At 35.9% G+C, this 23,143-nt stretch overlaps 2 protein-coding genes, 1 long non-coding RNA gene and 1 pseudogene across 5 annotated transcripts; 2 read left to right on the plus strand and 2 right to left on the minus strand.

The window, feature by feature from the left end:
- The first annotated feature begins 10,433 nt into the window (after positions 1-10,433).
- LOC147473933 (uncharacterized) lies at positions 10,434-15,569 on the plus strand. 2 transcript variants are annotated; one of them, XM_086586817.1, is made up of 7 exons: positions 10,435-10,599; positions 10,683-10,787; positions 10,860-10,921; positions 11,015-11,098; positions 13,833-13,863; positions 14,468-14,573; positions 15,301-15,569. In XM_086586817.1, the coding sequence occupies exons 1-7, from the start codon at positions 10,576-10,578 to the stop codon at positions 15,405-15,407; spliced, it is 519 nt and encodes a 172-aa protein (XP_086442943.1). In that variant the 5' UTR covers positions 10,435-10,575; the 3' UTR covers positions 15,408-15,569. The 2 variants fall into 2 exon arrangements, with proteins under 2 accessions (XP_086442944.1, XP_086442943.1); XM_086586818.1 differs by lacking the exon at positions 11,015-11,098 and having other exon boundaries at positions 10,434-10,599.
- Positions 15,570-17,313: 1,744 nt separating this feature from the next.
- Positions 17,314-18,914, minus strand: LOC147473934 (small ribosomal subunit protein eS8-like). Its single transcript, XM_086586861.1, has 4 exons — positions 18,826-18,914; positions 18,496-18,605; positions 17,714-17,879; positions 17,314-17,612 (listed from the first exon to the last, which is right to left on the minus strand). Exons 1-4 carry the CDS (start codon positions 18,912-18,914, stop codon positions 17,528-17,530), a joined length of 450 nt encoding a protein of 149 aa, XP_086442987.1. The 3' UTR covers positions 17,314-17,527.
- Positions 18,915-19,442: 528 nt separating this feature from the next.
- Positions 19,443-22,655, plus strand: LOC147473935 (peptidyl-prolyl cis-trans isomerase FKBP62-like; annotated as a pseudogene). The gene is made up of 10 exons (XR_015210208.1): positions 19,443-20,141; positions 20,716-20,790; positions 20,887-20,967; positions 21,048-21,236; positions 21,342-21,437; positions 21,525-21,707; positions 21,793-21,913; positions 21,997-22,145; positions 22,232-22,359; positions 22,456-22,655. The product of XR_015210208.1 is annotated as a peptidyl-prolyl cis-trans isomerase FKBP62-like (transcript).
- Positions 20,017-21,168, minus strand: LOC147473936 (uncharacterized). Its single transcript, XR_015210211.1, has 3 exons — positions 21,027-21,168; positions 20,806-20,903; positions 20,017-20,154 (listed from the first exon to the last, which is right to left on the minus strand). It is a non-coding gene; the product is annotated as an uncharacterized LOC147473936 (long non-coding RNA).
- Positions 22,656-23,143: the final 488 nt, after the last annotated feature.

Consider the following 23,143-nt stretch of genomic DNA (forward strand, 5'->3'; position numbering starts at 1 on the left):
ATCATCAAGTCGTTGTCCAGTAAACACAACATCTACACCGTGTAATGAGTTACATGTAGTTCTCTCCACAATAAGATCCTTTAAACTGCACTCCTGTAAGTATAACTCCACCAAGTTGAGCATTTTACCTCCATAAACTTAAGCACATTCATTAACCCCTGGGAGATTGCTGTTTTCAGATGATAAAAGTGTGTTTTGCAGTGCCCAAACATTCAGATTCCATTGATAAAATTATTCGGCATTCTAAATGATCAAGTAATATAATGAAATCCTCTTTTGTCGACCTGAAGCTGAAGTGAAGGAGGGAATGGAGGGCCTTGAAACTTTGTTAGGCCTCAAATAGACATGGTGTAATCAAGAACAAATGTCACTGAAGGATCTCCAACTTGGAGGTGAAAAACGAGTTAGGTCTTATCAATACTGACATGGCTTTCCAAATTCCAACCATTTGATAAACTTACAGAGTGAGAGAGCATATTATTTTCTCATTACCAAATTTTCATTTTATATCGATATCTATCAGGAAAATACAAAGAGATGGACTTTATGGACCCAACCTTCTATGGCTGAAATGGCATTTTACTATGGAAACACCTAAAGGTAAAACAATAGAAACGGGGTAAAAAATGGGAAAACAGCAAACAAACCTACACTTTCTTTCTATCTGACAATCAATCTCATGGAATTAGATATCCATCTCCAGCCTTATTCAGTTCAAACAAGTTCTCCTCACATAAGCCAATTGCTTCGTCATCTTTCTTCTAGGTCATATTTAGCATCTAAGATGTCAGTTCACTAATTGTTCTTTCCAGAACCTACAGATACTCCAGCCAAGAGGAAAAGGTACCTCTTCGATGACAATCACATCCTAACGCCATGGAGGATGAATAATCCCCTACAACAGCAAAAAAACTAGAATGCATGAATTCATGCCAAGTTACTTCTAAACAGTTAAATTAGGTATATAACTAACTAATATTGATTTGGAAATGGACATCAAACAAAGTAAGCACCAAGTAAAGGAGGTGTCCGAGGAAACACGGGCATAGACGTTTCACTTCAAACGTAGTGCCTCATCAGCTACTCAACTTAAGTTTGTTTTTTTTTTTTTTTTTTTTTTTTGTCTGTCTGTGGCTGTGTCCAAAACACAGCCTTCAAAAAAGAAGAAAAAGACTGTCTGTGGCTGTAAGAAAAAGACAGTACACCTGATTAAGGAATTGTAACATGACTAAACATCTGACATTTTAATCATGTTCTTTCGTCCCTTCAAATACTGTGAAATTCCTGAAAGAACTTGAGAAAGCTAAAGAAGCCGAAACAAAGACCACAGAAGCAGAAGCTTTGATTCAACAAGTAAAACAAGAAGTTGAGAAAGCCAATGCTGCTTAAACAAAGACTACTGAAGCAGAAGCTATGATAATCCAACTAAAAATTGGAGGACACAAAAGCTGCCGAAACAAAGATTGCAGAAGCAGAATCTTCGATTGAAAAACTAAAAGAAGAACTCGAGATTCGAGAAAGCTAAAGTGACAGAAAGAAAGATAGCTGAGGCAGAAACTTCAATCGAACAACTAAACAAGAACGTGAGAACTTTAAAACTACCGAAATAAAACTGACTGAAGCAGAAACTGTGAAGGAACAACTTAAAGTTGAGGTAATTAATGCTAAGAAAGTCGAGCCCAAATTAAAAATAATAGCACAATACACTTGAATAGTGGGCTTGAGCAAATCAACTATATATTAGAATATTGAATACACACTCACGAAATGTCATCTGCTCCATATGCAAGGAGTGAGTCCACGACTTCATATGTAGCAAGGAAAGAATTTTATTCTTTGTTATTTTTTAACATTTTGGCGTTAGTTGGGTGCAATCCTTAAATTATGTTTTTTAAGTTTTTTGATAGTGCAACGTTGCATTTCATGCCTCATAAAAAAAATGTTTGAGTGTATACGGCCTGATAGAGTTGCACTTTCTTATTACATTGCTTTCGATTACCAACCTATCATTTTTTGTTCCATGTACATTGCTTTTTTTATTGAGCAAGAAAAAAAAAATCATGTCTGTACTGAACCTTGCAATAGTTTCAGCTTAACTGTCGTGAGAAACATGACTAACACAAAAATTAATCATGTGTTGATGGTGTTAAGCATCAAGCTTGGTCTTTGAATTGATGTTTGCACCGTACCATGTGAATAGGGTGGTACTGTCATTAAAATACAGTGTGTAATAAGCAAACGGCTCAGTCTGTTGTAGTTAGTATAAATATTTTTGTTGTAGTTTAGAGCTCGAAAAGATGATTGCAAATACTCCAAATAAATTTTAATACAAGTTGTTGTTGTTTACATGATAATTAATTACTACACACGTAACTATGTTTAAGATATAATGAACTACTGATGTGGCACTCTAATATGAGAGATAGTTTTCTCTCTCCTATGTAGCACTCTAATATGAAAAATAGTCTTTTCTAATACCCTACAATCTCACGTACATGGAACCTCTTTGGAGAGTTTGAGTGTATTTCTAATTCTTATATATTTGATCAAATAAAAAAATTGTTGAAAAATAGGTGATTTGTATAAGGTAATTTCCTATTACGAATCAAACACTTTTAATTAGTGTTCTAATTCTTATATATTTAATCAAATAAAAAAATTGCTAAAAAATAGGTGATTTGTATAAGCTAATTTCCTATTACAAATCATACACTTTTAGTGTCTATGATAAAGCACCGACTTATTTCGAATATATCCTTAACGCGACCTCAAAAACACTACATATTCTTCAGTTAATAACTTATTATAGGGTGTAAAATCAGCTTCCGGCGGTTCCTCACATTCTCTAAGGATTATGTAAGATATATCGAATTAGAACACTCAAAATGTTATTCGCATAACCCTTTCATATACCTAGAATTTGCATTTGTTGTTGGTTATTAACTTCTTAAGAAGTAGACCAATATACTTCCCGAGTAAGTGCCTGAATACTTATCACGCACTTTCACATTTTAACATATGCACTTTTCTTCATTTTCATTTTTCTTTCTTGGATCTCATTCTGATTTTCAAACACATACAGGCTACAATATGATAATACATATTGAAAGTCTAGACCTGCAAAAAGAACACCGATTTATTATGAAGGGGTGCTTTTATTTGCACATTTGATTTATGCTTCTTTGTATGACATTGTTTCTTTAGACAATCTAATGATATATATAATAATCATCCAAACACAACCGCTCACATACATACACTCTAACACTCAATTCAGAAAATACCAAAGTTAACACGAGATCAAATACCAATATGCAAACTCTCCCAAGTTCTTTCTCATTAATGTAGAAAACTGTGCTACTATCGATTTAAGAACACTGTAAAAAGATCGGACAATCACCGATAGTTATATTTGGAAGACAGGTAGATGTAATGTATGGTTATGTATGTGATGTTGTTTTTCTATTCAATATATATAGAGCAATATAATACGTTTACATGTGAATCTATATAGCTTTTTCCATCACAACAAGAGCTGACTATAACAATCTAGATTTTGTATTCGGATATCATCGGAAAACACAAATGAACTCAAAAGCAAAATTGTATTTGGCACTTGGGACGGTTTTTTTTAGGGCCCAAATGGTAAGCAAAATCTTAAAGTATATGTACTTAACTAATTTCATTTATAAACAATACATTGGCTTTCTTTGAACTGGATATATACAACCTTCTTACATTTCATTTCAGCTCCTGGAATAGAAATTAGAACTGACTCTTATAACAAATACAAGATATGGTGAGTGAAATCACTTCATTCAAGAGTGAGGATTAAATTAACTGATCAAGACGGCTGTCTTTGGTTTCCTAAGTTTTGTTCTTTTTTTTCCCGAGTACAAGAAGATGGGATAGTGCTGAAAATAAATTTTCAAAATTTGTGCTCATTATGAGTGTAGAAAGATGTGATAGTACTAAAAGATATGGGTTAGAATGCTTATAGAATGTCCATATCATGGAGTAGGATCCTGTCAAGTATGTTTCACCTCTCTAACTTCATAAATGGGTGTGAATGCTTATAGAATGTCCATATCATTATGGAGTAAGATCTTGCCAAGTTGTATAATAATATAATGTCCTATATAAGTTACTATTGGTATTGCATAAGAAAGTTATTATTGAATTTGCATTGTGATGAGCATTTCAAAACGATGGAACTATAGTTGAACTTGCAATAGCTCAACAACATTTCTTCGATACACAACAAACTTTGGTTGCAAAAAGAGGTACCTAAACATTTTTTGGTTGTATGAATTTAATAATTTTGGAGTAAAATATATTGAAGCTTAAAAATTCTTACGAGTGTTCTACTGATAATTGATGGATGATAATTCTTTGGTCCAAAAGAGTGAAGAGTGTTTGTGTGAATTATTGTTGTACTTATTTTTGTGGCATTTTATTGATACCATCAAACTTAACCCTTTCAACATTAGTGCAATATTGGAATAACTTTGTGGTACTATTTTTTCATCCGAACTTTGTTTTGGAATGTGCTTGTAGAAACATTGAGAATAGATAAATCTACTAAAAGATATTTAAGCATTTTATTGTAAGTTCAAGGCGTGTGTTAGAAGCTTCAAGTTTGGAAAGGGAATGTTATTTGAAAGACACACTCTTCTTCCATCCATTTGATTATTAGATTGTTCAAATCTAAAAATTAATGACCATTACTTATTTTACCTATCCAATTTTACGTTAACACTTTGACATATTCACATTGACGAAAGACATAGAACGACATGATCTTCTCTGTTATTCATGTTGGAATTGAATAAGTATATTTTGCATGTATACAAACAATCATCTAGAAAAAGAGAAAATACTTGAGGGAGTATTCTAAGTATGTGAACGCATTTTTTTGAAAGATAATTTTTTTGTATTCATCAATTCATCATAGAACACGTTCATTTGATAAATATTTTCAAGTGGGAGTAGTGTATTCTTTGAGTAAATGAAAACAATCAATCTGTTTTAGTGATTTAATAGATATTTTAGTGATTTGTACTAATGTAAGTCAAACGGTGATGATTTACTGCTAAATCACTATAAATCTAATAAAACTATTATACAAACTAGATCGAGTTTAAGATAATTCCATTTGAAAATTACAGATTAATATCCTAAACCACAAAATGAAGAGGTTATCTCAATTTGATCACTTAGTTTCCAATTATTTATGCACCATAATCGTTGCTCATATCATTAACGTATTTCGATTTATTTTCAGTAAAAATATATTTTGATTCGAAAATTTGTGTGATACATTTTGTAAAGCTTTTTTAACACACAAAATATTTAATAGATCCCGGGCATACGCCCGGGTCCAAAATCTAATATAGCCTAAAGGGGCTCTTTTTTTGGAATTTAAAACTAATTAAAACTGAGTTGACTCACTTCTCTCCTCCTTCAACAGCCTAACTCAAAGTCCCAACCGGCCCAACCTTGCTATCCATTTCCGACCGTCGGATTCCGATCAAGCAAGTTAATTATTTGTTACCTTATCATTTTTTTAGAAAATGATTAATCCCCACTTCCACCATACTACATTATTGGATCATTTGAAAGTAGAGGGAGAACATATAAAATCATAGCTTCAAACAAAGATGCATACTAATTTGATATTTAAATCATTAAAGAACCAATATATTTAACCTAAAACAATAACTAAAAACTCAACACTTTTTAGCAATTTCAATTTTCAAGTGAGTTTTGAATCAAGCCAAGAGAACAAAGAAAAATCTTCACCAAGTTTTGAGCAATCAAGCAACTAAGAGAATCTATTATCATTCAATTTCGAAATCAACTATGTATATATATGAAACACTGATATTGGCAAGTGATGTGGAGAGGGAGAAAAGGTGTTGAAAGAAGGAAAATCAAAATAAAAAGTGAAGACAAGAAATATTAACAAAGAGGAGAGAGTGGCAGTGGTGTGAGGCCGTAGCAGGTTGGTAATGAGCGGTGAAAGTTGGTGGCAGTGATGGTTGTGGTGCTTGAGGGAAGTTTGGAGTGAAGACTCAAGAGTCAATTTGAGTAATTTATAAGAACATAAAGGTTCAACAAGTAACTGGTCACCATTTATTGTATTTTATTGGGTCAGGATGGTCCTACGGTCCTACTCCTACCCTTTAACGGGTAGGACGCTAGCAATTATCGCCTTCACTTTGAGAAGTTTATTAACGTCATGTCATCTTCGCTGTTCAATATTCACAAAACTCTGTTAGTTTCTGTAATATATAAATTCTTGGTATACTCTAGGGGTGGGAATTTGGCCCTAACGACTTAACCCTACCCCCGACCGACCGGACCCTAAAGCCCTATAAAGCCCCACAACTAAAGCCCCCCAGAGTTTAGGGCCGGCCTCGCCCGCCCTAATGCCTTCTAGAGGCGGGCTTAGTACTAAGATTCTAAAACATAGCGGATTCTAACCAAGCCACTAACCAAGCCCTAACCCCATGTTTCATACTTTCACTATAAATACACATACCATAATTGTCCAACTCTTTTGTTAAATATTTTCAATTAAAATAACATTGCTTTGTAATTTATCACTTACACCCACGCTGCGAGTCTTCCAATAACTTGTTTTATATAACAAAAACTTGTCGACTTAGTAGCCGAAACAAATGAAAGATTGCGCTAATTTAATAAAAATAAGACTTTATTCATTTGATCATCAAGTCAAAGTCCATAACTTATTATTCCAATTTCTTTTTCGACATTTTATTTCTTAAAATTATATTTTTATTCACATCCAAGCCCAAGTCTAAAACTAAAGGTTTAACTCCACACCATTAAAGCAAAAAATCTGAGCGGACATTTGTAACATAGTAAACCAAAAACACCCTTTTGTCGGAAAAATGACATTTGTAATCTCAAACCTTTCTCCATCACTTGTTCAAAAGCCAATATTTTCATTTCCATATCTGAAAGCTTGAATCACTTTTAAATTAGAAGAAAGGTAATATTATATTTGTTTGAATCTATTATAGAAATAATTTATGATATTACAAATAGTTTAACAACTTCCAATGACCTTAACCAAAACTATTATGTTTTAACTTTATATCTATTACTTCTTCCTTTTAAAATGATAATATAATTATTTATACATGTATTTGATGTTAAATGTAATTTTAGTGAGGTTTGAGTCTGAAGGAAGAACAAATTCAAACTCTCCGATGTCTTGATTCATTAGATTGTGGATGTGCATTTTAAATTTTGGACTTATACGCGATTATTACTAGATTGGTTGGACTTTGAGTTTGTAGATTATTGTACATTTTGTAATATAAATGAGTTTTAAACCGATGTAGTAAAAAAAAAAAATATATAGGCCCGGCCCTAAAAGCCGACCCTAAAAGCCCTTAAAGAGGGCTAGGGTCGAGTCGAAGTCGAGAGAGTTTAGACTTGTGACCGGCCCGACCGCCCCTATCTTGACTTTAGGGGCGGGCCGCGAATAATATATGAAGGGCTTTAAATGTTTAGGGCCGGGCTAGCCCGACCCGGCCCATTGCCCACCCCTAGTATACTCCAATATCTTATAGACGTTTAAGTTTTAAGTTTTAACTTTTAACCCCCACCATTATTCTATTTTAAATGAATCTAAGTCATAGACATGACTACACACGTGACTATATTCAGGAGCGGCTATGAGGTTTGGGTAGCCCTAGCCAAACCTCCTTAAAATGAGCTCTTTTTCTTAGGAAACCTAAAAAAAAATGGGCTTACCGTAACTTTGTTTCTTTTGTTTCACGTAGTTGGACTTAAAACATCTTTAATGGTGAGACTTGAAAAACACCACAATTTCTTGACCAAACCAACACTAAACCAAATAAACACCAAATAATTTAAGTGGAAATATCAAAGAGTAAGCACCAAATATACGTCGCGGTGTTTCCAAAACCACGCCAAATAAAACCCAACACAACTGTTGTTTTCGGAAAACCGTGGCAGAAAAACCTACAATATAGGCTTGTTTTTGTTCATAAATGAGAAAGTGTTTTTGCCCATGCGGTGTTCGAAAAGCCGCGCAGTGTTCGAAATACCACGATGTATATTTGATACAGCACCAAAACAAACACCAAATTGTAGCCGATTTGATATTTGGTTTGGTGTTTTTTTAGTTTGGTATTCAAGAGATATCACCATTAAAGGTGCTCTTATGAACCTAATAGGCCTAACCATACTTTAAAAAAACAAAATAACAATATGGGCATGGGTAGTGGGTATCTAGCCCATTAAGGCCCTAAATATATAACAATAAGTGGGGGCCTTAGGCGGTGGCCTATGCTACCTACCCCTTATAGCCGGCCTTGACTACATTAGTCATGACATTCTTCCTGCTTTTCTAAAATCAAGTGCATTATAACGCATCTTGTCCATGTCAACTAAAATTAGTGTTATCAGGCCCAGCCCCGCCTGGCGATTTGACCCGGTAAATTGTCGAATCGGTCTCTTAACTAGGCCGGGTCCATCATCAAATCGTTTATGTAATTGACCCAGCACTAAACCAGTCGAACTGGGCGGTTTTTGTTAAAATCAGACGGTTTAACAGGTTAGGTAGACCGGCCCGCTAACCCAGTTTGGCTAATCTTACACATTTTTTACCCAGTAAAACGGTTTAACCGGTCAGGTAGACCGGTAAACTGACCCAATTTGGCTAATCTTACACATTTTTTTTTAAAACAAATACGAGAATTGAGTATGCCTATGCCCAAATTCGAACCCCGTATCCTCCTTTCACCCTCAAGTGCACTTACCAACCTACCATCCCATGGTGATAAAATATCATTTCTCTAGTATTATATATACACACACCCTGAATTTTTGAATATAGGAAAAGAAATAATTTAATCGAAAATTGTTGTTGGGTGCAACAGTCAAAACATTTGAGCAGAATCAACATTAGTAATATGTTGAAAGGATTTATCTATATATACAAACTCTTCTTGTGGTTCAACCCAGTGACCCAGTCCAACTCACTGGTTGGACCGCCAACCCGATGACCCAGTCCTCTTATCGGGTTGAGGTCAGGTCCGGGCTGGGTATGATAACATTGACTAAAATTGTGCTCCTCCTAGGAGTGATAATTTGGCCCTCAACCCGCCCCAACCCCCCTTCAAAATTGTATGCTCAAGCCCTCAAAAGTTGGCCCTCACAATTTTTTGGGCACTAGCTAGGTTGGACCATTTTGGCTTTCAATTAAACCTTCAACAACTTAACCAAAAAAAAAGAATACCAAAATCAATAGACTCCTCACTAGGAATTGAATCGTCAATAGACTCCTCACACTTATGGAAACAGCTTTATCAAAAAAAAAACTTATCGTATAAAAAACAAAACTTATCGAAACAACACTAATGACTTAATGAGAAATTTAAGTTCCCCTTGCGATGAAAATTCTCTCGCTCACCCCCAATTATTTTTCCCTCTCGCCGGATATTAAGGGATTGATGTTAGAGTTACGCCTATATATCTTTCTTCCCCTTCCATTGCAAACCCTAACAGTTGCGTTTTTTTTTTCTTCGTCTCATTGGTTTCTCGCACACTCACTTCTTAACTTCTTAGCTGCGCTTAAACTTATTTGAGAAGGGATCAATCTGGTTACTACTACAACAAAGGTTTCTGAAATCTAAAAGTAAGTATTTTTTTTGTTTATCTCTTTTTTCTTGTTTAAACACAGCTAAAACATTCATATTTCAACTATGAATTTATGACATTATTAAAAAAAACATGAGGGGCCCGCCTGCCCCTCATGCTTATAAGGGGTGGGCTAGGGCCTAGGTTCTGAAACATGAGCCCCGCCCTCATTAAGCCCTCACTTGGGCCTCATACGTTTTCTTGTTATTTTACATTATATTTATGTATTATACTCTAATTATCTAAGTTGTATAAAAAAAATCACTAAATTAGTTTTCAATAGGAGATAAATTAGAACATAACATAACATACGTGTTTTTTGTAATTGATTGAATGATATGTATATAAGTCACCATAAAAGCAAATCCAACCTAATAACATAGTTAAGTATGAAAAATGTAGATGTTTTAAGAGTATTATCTCTTCCACAATTTATATCTCTCTTTTTGTTTTTCTAAAGGCATAAAAATTAGTTTTGTATACTTAGTTAAAATTAATATACATAATTAAAGTATGATAAAAATAAATAAAAAATCACAAAAAAAAAAGTATAATTAGACTGGGCCGGACCCGGCCCTCATTTGACCCTAAAAAATGAGGGTCGAGGGGCGAGTTAAGGGCTTGAGTTTTCATACTTGACTCTACTCGACCCGGCTCTCAATCATGAGGGCTTTTATAGTTTGAGGGCCGGGCTAGCCCTTTTATCACCCCTTGCCTCCTCCTACCAGCCAAACTATTTTGACCCGCAACCAAATTCCTCCACCTTCCAGTTTGACATTTCGACACATAAAATTTCATCTTCTCACTCCCGCGAAATATTGACTCTAATTTATCAATCTCTCAAAACTACTCACGTTTTTCAAATTTTCTTTATCCATGGCCTCAAATGCATCTTCTCCAGTAAGTTTTACATTAATAATTACAATTAAGCAATCATATATTCAAAAAGTTTGTTAATTTGTTATCAATTTGGTATTGGGCAGAGAGGTGGAGATAGTGAGAATAGCTTGGAGAAGATCAAACGACAGCTATCATCAAATTCCGGAAGGAATTTCTTACAGGGCCCACTTCTAAAACGTTCTGAAACGGTAAAAAATTCTCAATTGAACCAATTTGTTTTCTTAAAAGTTATTTATTTATTATTCTCTCGCCTTGAACAGCTAAGGAAATGGAACGAGCGGTGGGTGATTTTGGACCCAACCACTGGAAAAATGGAATACAAGTATGCTACTTTATTAATAATTTTGAAGAAGAACTATTGATATGTTCACATTGTGTTACATTTTTTTTTATTCATGTTAATTTGTGTATTTAGGACGAGGAGAAATGAGTCAATTGTGAAGGGAACCATTACATTTGATGCAAATAGCACAATCAGCTTATCTCCTGTAAACTTCCAGTAAGTTTGGCATTCTGTCTTTTTGTTTTAAGGACCAGCTTTTATGAATTTTAAAGTGATTTCTTATCTCGGTCGTTTTACAGTGGACTGCCCAAGTATGATGGTTGCTGTTTCTGTATCCTCATGAATTATTATTTCATTGGCAATATAGAGAGGGATTTTTCTTTTGTGGCTTACAGTTGGATGTATTACTAAGGATTCTTAACTAACTTACTAGATATTGGAACCCCATGAAAAAGGATTATTTCTTATGTGCAGAAACTCCTGGTGCTCGAAAGCATGGGTATCAACGCTACAGTAAGCTTAATTTTCTTTTTACTTGGCTGTATTAAGCTAAATATTGTATTGTCTGTTTTAGGTGGTGAATACATCTCTGACACTTGCACTTGTATTGGTGACTAGAGTTGAATACACTTGTCTGTATCTTTGCTACATATGTTACTTGGAACACACAAGCTACGGAACTATTTACAATTTTATTGTATATAATTTCACTTATGATGTTTATTTGATTGGTTGAACTTTGTCAAAGCATGTATGACACAATGCAATACGTTTCAGATCACAGATTAAATTGTTCGTTACTGCAACTTTACTGGACACCCCTCCCCCTCTTTACACACACACCCACCACCCCTTTTTTCTTTTTTTTCAATTTCACGAACATGTTCTTATTTGCTACTGTTTGCTAAACCTCCAAACAGGGCAACACAATTAGTGCTAAAGGCTCATAAAGAAGCTGTAGATTCATTAAGTGGGAATGGTTCTGCAAAACTGGGAACTGTTGCCTTGGTGGTTGGACTGCCAATTCATGGCGTTGGAATCAACTAAAGAAATTGAAGCAGCAATGAAGATATCTATGAGAACTGCTCTAGGAATGGTGACCAATAGGACAATTGAAAGTCCAATGGATGACTTGGCAATTATGAAGGTACTTTAATTGATGGATACATCTTTTCTTTTCTTCTTTAATTGAAATCAGTTCCTGAATATCCTCAGGGACTCGAGACGGAGAACTCTTTCAGTGGATACCATATCCAATCTGAGATTTCTGAAATGACTGGACAAAACTGGAAAATAGATTCAAAAAAAGAAAATTAGAAGGAAAAGCGGTTCCAGTAAACTCATTATACTTCTCCCTTTCAGTTGTGAACTTGTAATTTTGATTCTGCAGGAGACTATGAGAGTGAAGGATGAGGAATTACAACAATTGGCTTATAACATATGAGAAATGCGGATGAGCCTTTAAATATTTTGGTAAGTTTATGTTCTTTTCAACTTGAGGTTTATGAAGAAGTCTAGAAAGAGCTTCACGAAATAAAGAGATAGGGTGATAGAGGGTCACCCTGTATAAGTCCTCTATTTGGTTTAGAAGTTTGGAGAGGAAAACCATTAAGGAAGATTTCATAAGTTCTTGTAGATATGCAAAATCAAATTACACTAATCCACTTATAAGAAAACCCCCAAGTATAGAGAAAATGATTAGTAAAGGAGCCCATTCAACTCTATCATAGGCTTTGGACATATCTAATTAAGAGCAATGAGGCCTTTCTTATTCATGTTTCGACATGCTTAATTTTATGGATGATCTCATGAACCACATCGACATTATCACCTCTGGACCTATTTGGAGCAAAAGCTCCTTGGTTGGAGTGAGATAGATTTCGAGGAGTAAATTTATTGGCCAAAATCTTAGAAATTATTTTGTAAGAGACATTACAAAGACTATTGGCATATAATCTTTGACCTTAGAAGGAGCTTGAGACTTGGGTATTAAGCAAATGAAAGTGTGGTTGAGATATTCTTCAAAATGCAGTGTAAGAACTTTTGAACCATATATATATTCCTTGACGTCTAACTATGTTCGTGAAAAGGGCAGGGATCTCATGCAGGCCAGCTGGCCAGGAGATTTATGACCGTTCGTACATTTTAGTACTTTTTATTTATTTTTACTTGATAGACAAGAAGTAGGGAAATCATTACTAGAAGGTGTAATACGACAATCAAATAAGTTAGATATATCCATTAGAGAGTCATCTGAGGCAGGAGACATAGTCTGAGTTGAGGAAGAATCGAAAGGGAGGAGAAAGAGTGACGAAGGTAATCAGCTATGTCTTCCCTTTTAAGAAGCCAATCACCTGAATCAGTTTGCAATTTATCATTTTTATTTCTACTCCTTCTAACATTAGCAGTAACATGGAAAGGTTGATCTGTAAGTATAATTAATCTAGAGTTCTGTCTCCATTAATCCTCTTCTTTGGCGTGTAAGGTATTAATAAAATTAGAAATAGACTTTACTTGAGACAGGGCTTCATTATCCGTAGGGAGGGAACGGAGATGATTTAATTGATGTTTAAGAGTTGAAATTTGAGAGAAAAAAATCCCAAAGGTTTCCTTGTTCCATTTTAAGAGATTTTTGAAGAGAAATGACTTTAATTAAGTGGAGTAAATGAGTAAGCAAACAAGGAATAAAGTATGATGTGTTTAACATTCTAAACAATTGTATTTATCTTCTGACTTGGTGCATTCAAAGCCATTTGAGTCCAATGTACGCATCTATGCACCTCCTTTATGTTCAGCACTCAATTTTAGTTCTTTTCTCTACTAAATTCTTTGTTGAAGGATGCCATTGTCAACTTTATCCTGCCAATCTTTTTAATTTCATCTTATTCAAATATATTATGAATGGAGCATTAGGTATTTGTATTTACATATGCCAGTTTTTGTTTTCCAGGAGAAGGCGGTCCAATTCTGAACAAGTTAAGGTATTAACGCTACTAATGTACAATGTCCCATATTTTGTTATGATGACATTATTTACTACTAAGTAACTATGCATACTTCATTTCTTCCAGTTTCAGATATTGTAAGGTAAGAGCGGAGAATTTAGGGTTACCGTCTTACTGAAACACATTGGTGCTTGTATCTAGTGAGTGATAAGACTAGATTCTATATTTGATATTAGAACAGTTAATCTGATTATACTCATTTCTCCCATGCTGTATATTTCTAGGCTGATTTTTCCAAGTTATATACATGTGTTTGGAATTTTCCAATAATGTTGACGAATACTTAGTCTCTTGGGCACAAAAGAGGGCACCCGGCCACGGATAAATCTGCATCTCGGTTAACGAGACAGAAGGGGGTGGATTTTAGAAATTGTCATGCTGTCCAAAGTCGGTGCAACCTGAAATGGATGAAGTATTTCGATAAAAAAAATAAACAAATAAAAGAAAGGATGAAGTATCTTTCTGTTGTGTCAAAGTTTGTAATATACTCCCCGTGCAGAAGCCCTGTCTTCATTGTTTGGATTAACTGAATGAATCCTCTGGTTTAATTTGAATGACTGTTTATGATTCTAAAATGTAGGATCAAGGTTTTCAAGGAGGAAGCAGGAATGGTGATACTTGGGAGAAGGTTGGCCGCATTCGGGATAAGTTTGAATATGACAAGGAGAGAAGAATGAGTGAGAAAGGTTGGTTTTGTGATGAATAATTAAAATTTTTGTTGTTGTTTTTGTGAACAATATGCATATGCATATGCATATGCATCATAACACTTTCTGTTTACTCTTTATAATTCAGATTGCATCCAAGAGTAAGTGATAGACTTAAAATTTTGCTTAGTCTACCATAAATTCATTTCAAAATCGTCCACAAAAAATGGCCTGTGTTTCCATTTATGATATGATTTCAAAAGTTGTTTATCTGTCTGATTTTCATAAACTTGGTATCTATATTTAAACTTCTAACATAAACTTGGCATCTAAATGTAAAGAGTGTACACTGCAAAATATATGCAATTTAAACACCATCATTCTTTGGGCTTTAAACTCTTCATCGTTATATGATTCCCTGTTAAAGTGAAGACCACCTCGGAGTGATCAAGGGGAGAGAAAAAATTGGAGAACCCTGCTTCAAACAATATGAATCACAACCATGCTTGTTGCTGAGATGTTTAGTATAGTCCCACATGGGAAGTTTAAAGCCTTGTAATATAGTATAAAAGTTCCTGGGCCTCTCCACTCATAGCCATTTGGTTTTGAGTTGGATGCTCATGATGCAGACACATTCTTTTCTATACACCCTCAATCCAAGCCAAACCCAAAGAATAGTTTGCCATCCCTGTAAGGACCTTTTCAATTAATTGTCTTAGTATCCATTTCACCATTTGTGCGCTTGACACAGTCACTGTCTTTGCAGCGTTTGATCCAATGAATCGGGGAGAGTCAGATTCCAGGATTCAGCCGTTTGATGCCCATAAATACTTTCCTGAGTCTGAAAGTGACCCGAACAGAAACTACAGGTAAAATACATGAGAGAGTTCCTGGAGGCGAAATCTGTTGTCGCACCACCATGAGGTTGTAAAGTGATAATAGTAATGCCAAGGGACTTCAAAGAATATTAGGTTCAAAACCGAGGAAGAGGCAAACAATGAATTCTAAATGAGATTTGTGGGGATATTCTAACTAGTCAGTACTTTCCATATCTGTAGTAATGCTGGGTATTTCTGTCTTCATCTGTAACTCTTACATGCTTACTGATAAATCAGATAGGCACAGACTACATACATTGGGGTTAGTGTCTCAATTATCCTGTGAACCTCACATCAGTCGTCATGTAGTTTTTCTTGTGATACTGTGTCCATTCATTTATGAGCTTTTAAAGGAGAATGTTCTTTATGATCGGATCGAGTACCTTATCTAAATTCAGTATAAGAATTGAAATTAATTTATCAATGTTTTTGGGATTGTTCATTACTGAACTGGAATAATTTTATGAGTCTACAGAATCTGCCAGAAGTGCCAGAAGGTATGATTCTTGATGAGAGATTTGATAGGCTCATTAGTAATTCCTGTCGAGGTGTGAGATAATGTTCTTTGAAAATATTTTGCTTGATACGGTTGATATTCTGGATCGACCTACTGCAGCCATTGTGTAGGTGGAATCTGATTTGATTGCAGGCGTTGTTGTGAGGCAATACAGGTGATGTCTGAGTTAGTAATGCACACTGCCAGTACATACGAATATCAATGGTGCATACCAACGAAGCTTAACTACATACTGCCAATGTACTATAATTAAGTGTATCTTGTAGAAGGAAATGAATTGGAAGAGAGACTCTCGGGCTAATAGAAAAAGCCTAGTCCTAGGAAAACGTCTGAGATTACTATGAAATTAGCAAATAAGTAAAATTAGTCAATTAAAGTTTAATGTGGTCCACAATCGGTCTCCAAGACCAATCGAAACTTCCATCTGGTTCTGCCAGAAGCTGCATCACTCTTTTTAATTCTCCATCAGATATAGCTACAGTTAATCCTTCATGCTTGGCTACACTCACTGCCAATTCAACTGCCAAAAGTTTTGCTTCCATCTTTTTTATTGGCTTCTCCACCTGAGCTGCTGCAGTTGCAATGTTGCCTTGAGAGTCCCTTGTCACAACAGAGACCTGTTTTTTTGTGGTTTTTATGAAGTACTCTGTAGAAATGTCATAGATTACGGTGCAACATCTCTTGTTAGGTCTCACAACTACTTAGTTTAACGACTAAAACCAGTATTGAGATCATCGCATATAAATCTGGTACATAAAAAGCAACGCTAGAAGGGATTTGGCTGTACTCATATTGAGACAAATGAATGAGACGCAGGTTGGAGCAAGAGAAGAGGCGGATATCTACAAATAGCATCTTTCAAAAACACAGCCTAACTGTTTAACTGAACCCTCTCATAAAAATGCCACTCATTGGACCTTTAATACAGACAACGGTCAAAAGACTTTTCCCCACTGAGCTCATTTTCTGGAATACATTCCGCAAACATCTATCACTTGCAAGATAATGAAAATACCACCAAGAAAAAAAATAGCAGGTCACAAAATTGGAGAAATAGGTATGTCATAACCATTACAAGGCATCTAACAAAATGCAGGTCACAAAATTTGAAGCAAACACCTAGCGCCCTGCATTTCTCAGCCACATCTCCCTTGTAAAAGTAAAGCCAAATCCTTTACAGAACTACAGAATTATCTGATCAATTGTACAATGACGATTATAAGATAATGCCCTCATAAGATAATTTCACAACTGCTGACATATACCACAATGGGTAGTGTTATTTAATGTTTGTATTTTAAACATGATAAATGTAGTCTGTATAACTTGATCCACAATTCCACATAACATAATTCACATGAAAGTATCAGTGCCACCACAGATAAACTGAACCATGTAAACACATTCACAACTTAAATTCAAGAGTACACAAAATTAGCAATTAAATCAGAAGCAGAATGTTGAAAATATCCATAGAATGATTCTGTATCATCCATAATATTCACTACGCAAAAGAAAAACAAAACCATTGTCTAAACATTAAGTTGCTGAAATCTCATAGGAAATTAAATGATAACAAAAAAAAAAAAAATCTCTGCTTATGCAGCACCAGCACTGCCCTTGCCCTTTTTCCTCTGGAGCTTTTTCATGTAGAACTCAAGCTCCTTTCCCTCCAAGATGTATCTACACAAAAGAAAATTATTAAGATATTAATCTATTTAAACAAGAGAGAAAAGCAATTAATACAATAAAACACATGAAAGCTAGTACGTTGTGCTACTCACCCATCAGTTCTGCCACACTGACCAGGGCGGGAAGAGATACAGGCCAGCAGCCTGCCACCACCAAACTGCTCTTCGATGTGAGAATCCAGTTTCTGCTCTTCCTTGCGCTTCTCCAGTTTCCTAAGCACATGCTGACTCTTCTTAACTTCTTCTACAGCAGCCTCACCATACCATGATTATACTAAAATTGTATCTGAAAGAGGAACATTCATGAATCAATCATAACCAACATGTACGAAGTGTGAAGGTTCGAATACCAGTAATATAAATGTAAAATCATTCCTAATTTAAGGTCACAATTAGAGAGCTCAAATATGAAGACATCGACACCAACAAATCTTGCAATTTGAAAATATTTTATAAAATCAGACAAAAAAAATCGACAACTCCTCAAACACTCATCATTCTCTCTACTGGTTATTTGCCCCAAAAGATTCTGAGAAAAAAACTAGATTGCATGCACAAGTTGACAAAAGATCAGACATTGCTAAATTTCAAACAGATGTACTGCAAAGATTCGACAGCTACATTTCAAGACTAGAAAATACAAGACATTCCTAAACTATAATACAGCTGTTCTACGAACCATACAAATAGATGTTCTAGCATGAAATCAATCTCCCTAGGTAAAACGTTATCACTCGACACCCACAAGCCAAGAAGAACAGAAAACAGTTACTACAAATACAAATAATCTTCCAAGTATTAAGGGTGTAGTCATCCAGTATAAATAGTCATCAGCAGAAATCCACAACATCATAATAACTAGGATAAAAACTATACCTCAGCACCTTCCTTCTTGGCAGCGGATTTCTTCTTCCTGCCAATTTCTACCCCATAGTGCTGAAGATACCACTGCCTAAATGGTGCAGCGTCTACTTGAATGATGGCTCTTCACCAAAGTCTGAGTCCTGACAAGCTCATTGTTAGAGGCATTGTAAACCACATCAAGAAGACGGGTCTTCCTAGTGACAGCCTCACTGCCCCATGAGAAGTTTCCAGTGTCCAATCTGAGAGCCCTCATCTTAACATTGCCTCCCCTGACACGAATTCTTCTCACAGTTTTGTTGCTGGAGAGCTTAGTGTTAGCAGGCTGGCGACCGAGCTCATACCTTGACAGAAAAATGAAACAGTTAAATAAATAAAGTGAAGTAGAAATACAAGATTCGTCTATCTGAGCAATATACCACAGTTCATTCATAGAGCTATTAATTAGCTTCGTATCTGTGTCACTGGTGATAATAACTGCCTCATTCCTATAGAGATTCTGGTCTACAAATCAAATAAACATTGAGGCATTTGTTCATTCAGAACATAATAATAGACCGTGTAAACCAATAACTTTAGGGTTTCATCCATTTTACAAATACAACCCTGCTAAACATGTTCGTCAGTTACTAACATGGTTTCTAATAACCGCAAAACGTAGTTTCATTGATAAAATGAAATAAACAATGTATAAAAATCAATACTTTATCCCGAGTAATTCAGTCAGTTCACCACTGTAGAATTGTAGTGAATTAAAACCTAGTTGTCTTCAAGCCCTGTTAGTTTTCTGAGGAGCCTTAGAATATGTGTAGGATCAGCTCATATTTTAACACGAGCTGAGTTTGAACACACCAAGAATGAGCCAAGATTGAATAGCTGGACTCTTTTACCAGTTCTATTTGGGACTCTTCATATAACTGTTTAATTGCTCGTTTATAGCCTTCGTTACTTACTGGTTTAGACATCCATCTTACAAATGTGAGACGCTCTGGTGTCCGAATCGTCCGAATATTTTAACATAACCTTTAGTGGTCATTTGTGTTATATTTTCCATGGCGACTGTAGATAAATATGTTTGAGAATGACTTTTTATCATGCAACCAAACATATATCTGGTACTGGTCTGTGATATTCCTTGCTAGTATTTCTTGCCTATGGAAGAAAATTGTTGCTTTTGAAATGGATTTGAAGTTTCTACCTAAGTAAAGATGTGCATTGTTCTTTTGTTTCATTGTGAAAATACAGTGGAAGGTTGATCTTTTGTTGCTTGCTAGTCTTTGTTGTGCATATCGCATTATGAATTTTGTTGATTGGAATTATGATCTTGAACCTTCCAAGTATCAGAATCCTAGCTGTAATTACATTTCCACTATAATTGATGATTCTTGTGGCATCCATGGCAGGGCAAGTGATCAAGGGATGGGACCAGGGTATCAAGAGTCAAGACCATGAAGAAGGGGGGAAACTCTTTATTTACAATCCCCCCTGAGTTGGCTTATGGTGAATCTGGCTCCTCTCCAACAATTCCTCCCAATGCGACACTTCAGTTTGATGTTGAGCTGCTTTCCTGGTCTAGTGTCAAGGACATTTGCAAGGATGGAGGAATTTTTTACCGTGGGAGAGAAGTGGGAGAATCCAAAGTACCTCGATGAAGTGCTTGGTGTGTTATTGACCTTTTTTTTTTGCACGCAAGTAAGGAGTAGTATTACGAATAAAAGAATGTGTTACATAGAGATAAAAAGATTACATTTCATCTGACTTAACAGAATCTAAAATAGGATCGAAAGGGGCACTCCACTCTTGGGACAAAACCTGGTCGAATGTCACTCCAAACAGCTTGTCTATTATCAAGAGTTGCAGCGTCAGCTCCAAAGTTAGCTTCGCGAAAGGTATGGGTTATTCGCCAAGAGCTAAGTTTCGAAGTGGCTATTTTCCATCTTGCTCTGATCTTCCATGGCGAGTTCTCTCCCATAAGGCTTTGAGCCACAGCCAATGAATCACATTCTATCCATAACTTCAGCCATCCTCTACGCACGGCATGTTCTGCTGCCAAGATGATTGCCCAATATTCTGCTTCAAAGTTTGTTACTACTCCAAGCCCTTGTGCAAGAACACCTAGTATCTGATTTTCTTTATCCCTAAAGAGAACACCGACATATTGCATCATTTAGTTGATTTTAGTGAGATGGAATTGCGTGGTTATTTTACCTGCTTCCTTTTTATCCATTCTGCAGTTAAATATGAAGCTCAGCTTGAGGATGGTACAGTGGTTTCTAAATCTGAAGGGGTGGAGTTTACCGTTGGTGATGGTGGGAGTTTTGTACCTTACTTTAGGGTGAATGCTAGTTGCTTATCTTTGTTCTGACTTCTCTAACAGAATCTGCTTGTTCTGCCTTTGCAACCAGGTTATTTCTGCCCAGCACTATCAAAAGCAATAAAGACAATGAAGAAGGGAGAAAATGTTCTCCTAACAGTGAAGCCACAATGTAAGTTTTCTTGAAGTGGAAATCACTGAATTGTACAGATTGTGGAACCTGTCACTTACATTGCATTTCTGTACTTTCAGATGGCTTTGGAGAGATGGGTCGACCAGCCTCTGGTGCTGAAGGCGCTGTGCCACCAAGTGCCACACTTCATATAACTCTTGAATTGGTTTTGTGGAAGACTGTGACTAAAGTGACTAATGGCAAGAAGGTTATAAAGAAGATCGTCAAGGAAGGAGAAGGTTATGAGCGTCCAAATGAAGGAACAGTGGATAATAAGGAGTATTAATTCGATTTTTGTTATTGTAATAAATTGTAGGAGTTCTTAGTGGAATGGGATGCGTTGTAGTGTGCATAATAATGTTATCTCATTTGTCTGACAGTGAATTTTATTGGGAAGTTGCAAGATGGAACTGTATTTCTGAAGAAGGGGCATGACGATGATGAGCTATTTGAGTTCAAGACGGATGAAGGTAATTTTACATGTCGGTGGACTTTGCCTGCTTTCTTTGTTAACAATATTAAACTGGATACTGAAGTGTAGTCTTTACATTTTGCAGAGCAAGTTGTTGATGGACTTGATAAAGCTGTCATGACAATGAAGAAAGGGGAGGTTGCAGAGTTGACTATTGCTCCAGAATATGGTTTCGGTTCATCTGAATCCAAGCAGGAATTGGCTGTTCCCCCGAATTCAACATTATAGAGTATTATACTATGAAGTTGAGCTTGAATCCTTTGTCAAGGTATCTTCAGTGAGATTTCTCTTTGAGCGGCTCTTGCATTGTGCTTGGTATGAGTGAGTTTAAAATTGTCCTTTTCTATCATTAGGAGAGAGAATCATGGGACATGAACACACCTGAGAAAATTGAAGCTGCTGGTAGGAAGAAAGAGGAAGGAAATGTAGCATTCAAAGCTGGAAAGTATGGCAAGGCTTCAAAAAGATATGAAAGGCAAGATAGTTTTTAGTAAGAGCAAATCATTTTAGATATGATTTTGTGTTATTGCATCTGACTTAAAAATCTCCTTGTAATCAGGCTGGTAAATTTATTGAATATGACACCAACTTCAGTGAAGAGGAAAAGAAACAGTCCAAGGTTCTGAAGGTAAGCTGCAATCTAAACAATGCAGCTTGCAAGCTGAAGTTAAAGGACTACAAACAGGCAGAGAAGCTTTGCACAAAGGTAACTGCGGACCAACTTATACCTACAACTCAAATCGCATCAAAGCAAGGGGCCTGAGGATTAATGTTCCATTAATAATATTGTAGGTACTAGAACTTGAGAGTACGAATGTCAAGGCACTCTATAGACGAGCCCAAGCTTACATCCAGCTGGCTGATTTGGACCTTGCTGAGATTGATATTAAGAAGGTGTCGGAAATTGATCCCAACAACATGTATGTATTATGCCTTTTTCATTGTACCGGCTAATTCGTTGATGTCCATTGTCTATTGACTGAATGTATGTTGGGGTGGAATCTTTGTTGAAACAGGGACGTAAAGCTTGAGTATAAAGTCTTGAAGGAAAAAAATGAAGGAGTACAATAAGGACGCTCAGTTTTATGGCAACATATTTGCCAAGATGAGCAAATTAGAAACACTTGATACTAATGTAAGTTGCTGACCTTCAATGAAAAATTGTGAGGGCTACTTTTCTTTGGTTTAAGTTGATTGTTCTACTGACAAATATTATCTATCCATGAGAAAGCAAAGATCATAGGCAGCAGAGCTCAAGCATTGACAGTGAGGTGTGATGGACAACTGTGTTCAGTTCATTGGATGCCTTCGTTTGACGCCTCTTAGTAGTTAGAGTCGCAATATTTCTTAATCTTTGCAGTTGGTAGGGTTACGGTCTGGAGTTTAGAGTCTTTGTAAAACTCTTCTGATTATTGATAAAAGGATATTTATGTCACATATTTCTGATTATTGATGAAAAGGATATTTTCTCATTACGTATTTCTGATTATTCATGAATGGGTAATTCATATTTTCTTTCGCTTTACTTGCTCCCCTCTGCTCAAGGGGCGGAGTCTTGAAATTTAGTGTCTTCTGCTTGGTTTTTCCCTTTGAAACCAGATGTCATTTGTTGAGGAAGAATGACGAAGGTGATACCTCAGAATTCTGACTACTCTAAAATGGTTTGCGTTTTCTTTCAGCTCAACCCGATTAGTCCCGCAAGGC

The sequence above is a fragment of the Coptis chinensis genome, unplaced genomic scaffold (assembly GCF_015680905.1).
Source record: "Coptis chinensis isolate HL-2020 unplaced genomic scaffold, ASM1568090v1 utg157_pilon_pilon, whole genome shotgun sequence".
NCBI classification, from domain to species: domain Eukaryota; kingdom Viridiplantae; phylum Streptophyta; class Magnoliopsida; order Ranunculales; family Ranunculaceae; genus Coptis; species Coptis chinensis.

What these genes read in the sequence shown, in the direction of transcription:
- LOC147473934 (XM_086586861.1), bottom strand. Translation starts at nt 18,914, where the DNA reads ATGAATGAACTGTGGTATATTGCTCAGATAGACGAATCTTGTATTTCT. An exon ending in TGTTTCATTTTTCTGTCAAG is followed by an intron (nt 18,606 to 18,825) that starts GTATGAGCTCGG and finishes ACTTTGGTGAAG; the next exon opens with AGCCATCATTCAAGTAGACG. An exon ending in CAAGAAGGAAGGTGCTGAGG is followed by an intron (nt 17,880 to 18,495) that starts TATAGTTTTTAT and finishes AATCATGGTATG; the next exon opens with GTGAGGCTGCTGTAGAAGAA.
- LOC147473933 (XM_086586817.1), top strand. Translation starts at nt 10,576, where the DNA reads ATGGCCTCAAATGCATCTTCTCCA. An exon ending in TTATCTCCTGTAAACTTCCA is followed by an intron (nt 11,099 to 13,832) that starts GTAAGTTTGGCA and finishes TTTGTTTTCCAG; the next exon opens with GAGAAGGCGGTCCAATTCTG. An exon ending in GAGAAGAATGAGTGAGAAAG is followed by an intron (nt 14,574 to 15,300) that starts GTTGGTTTTGTG and finishes CTGTCTTTGCAG; the next exon opens with CGTTTGATCCAATGAATCGG.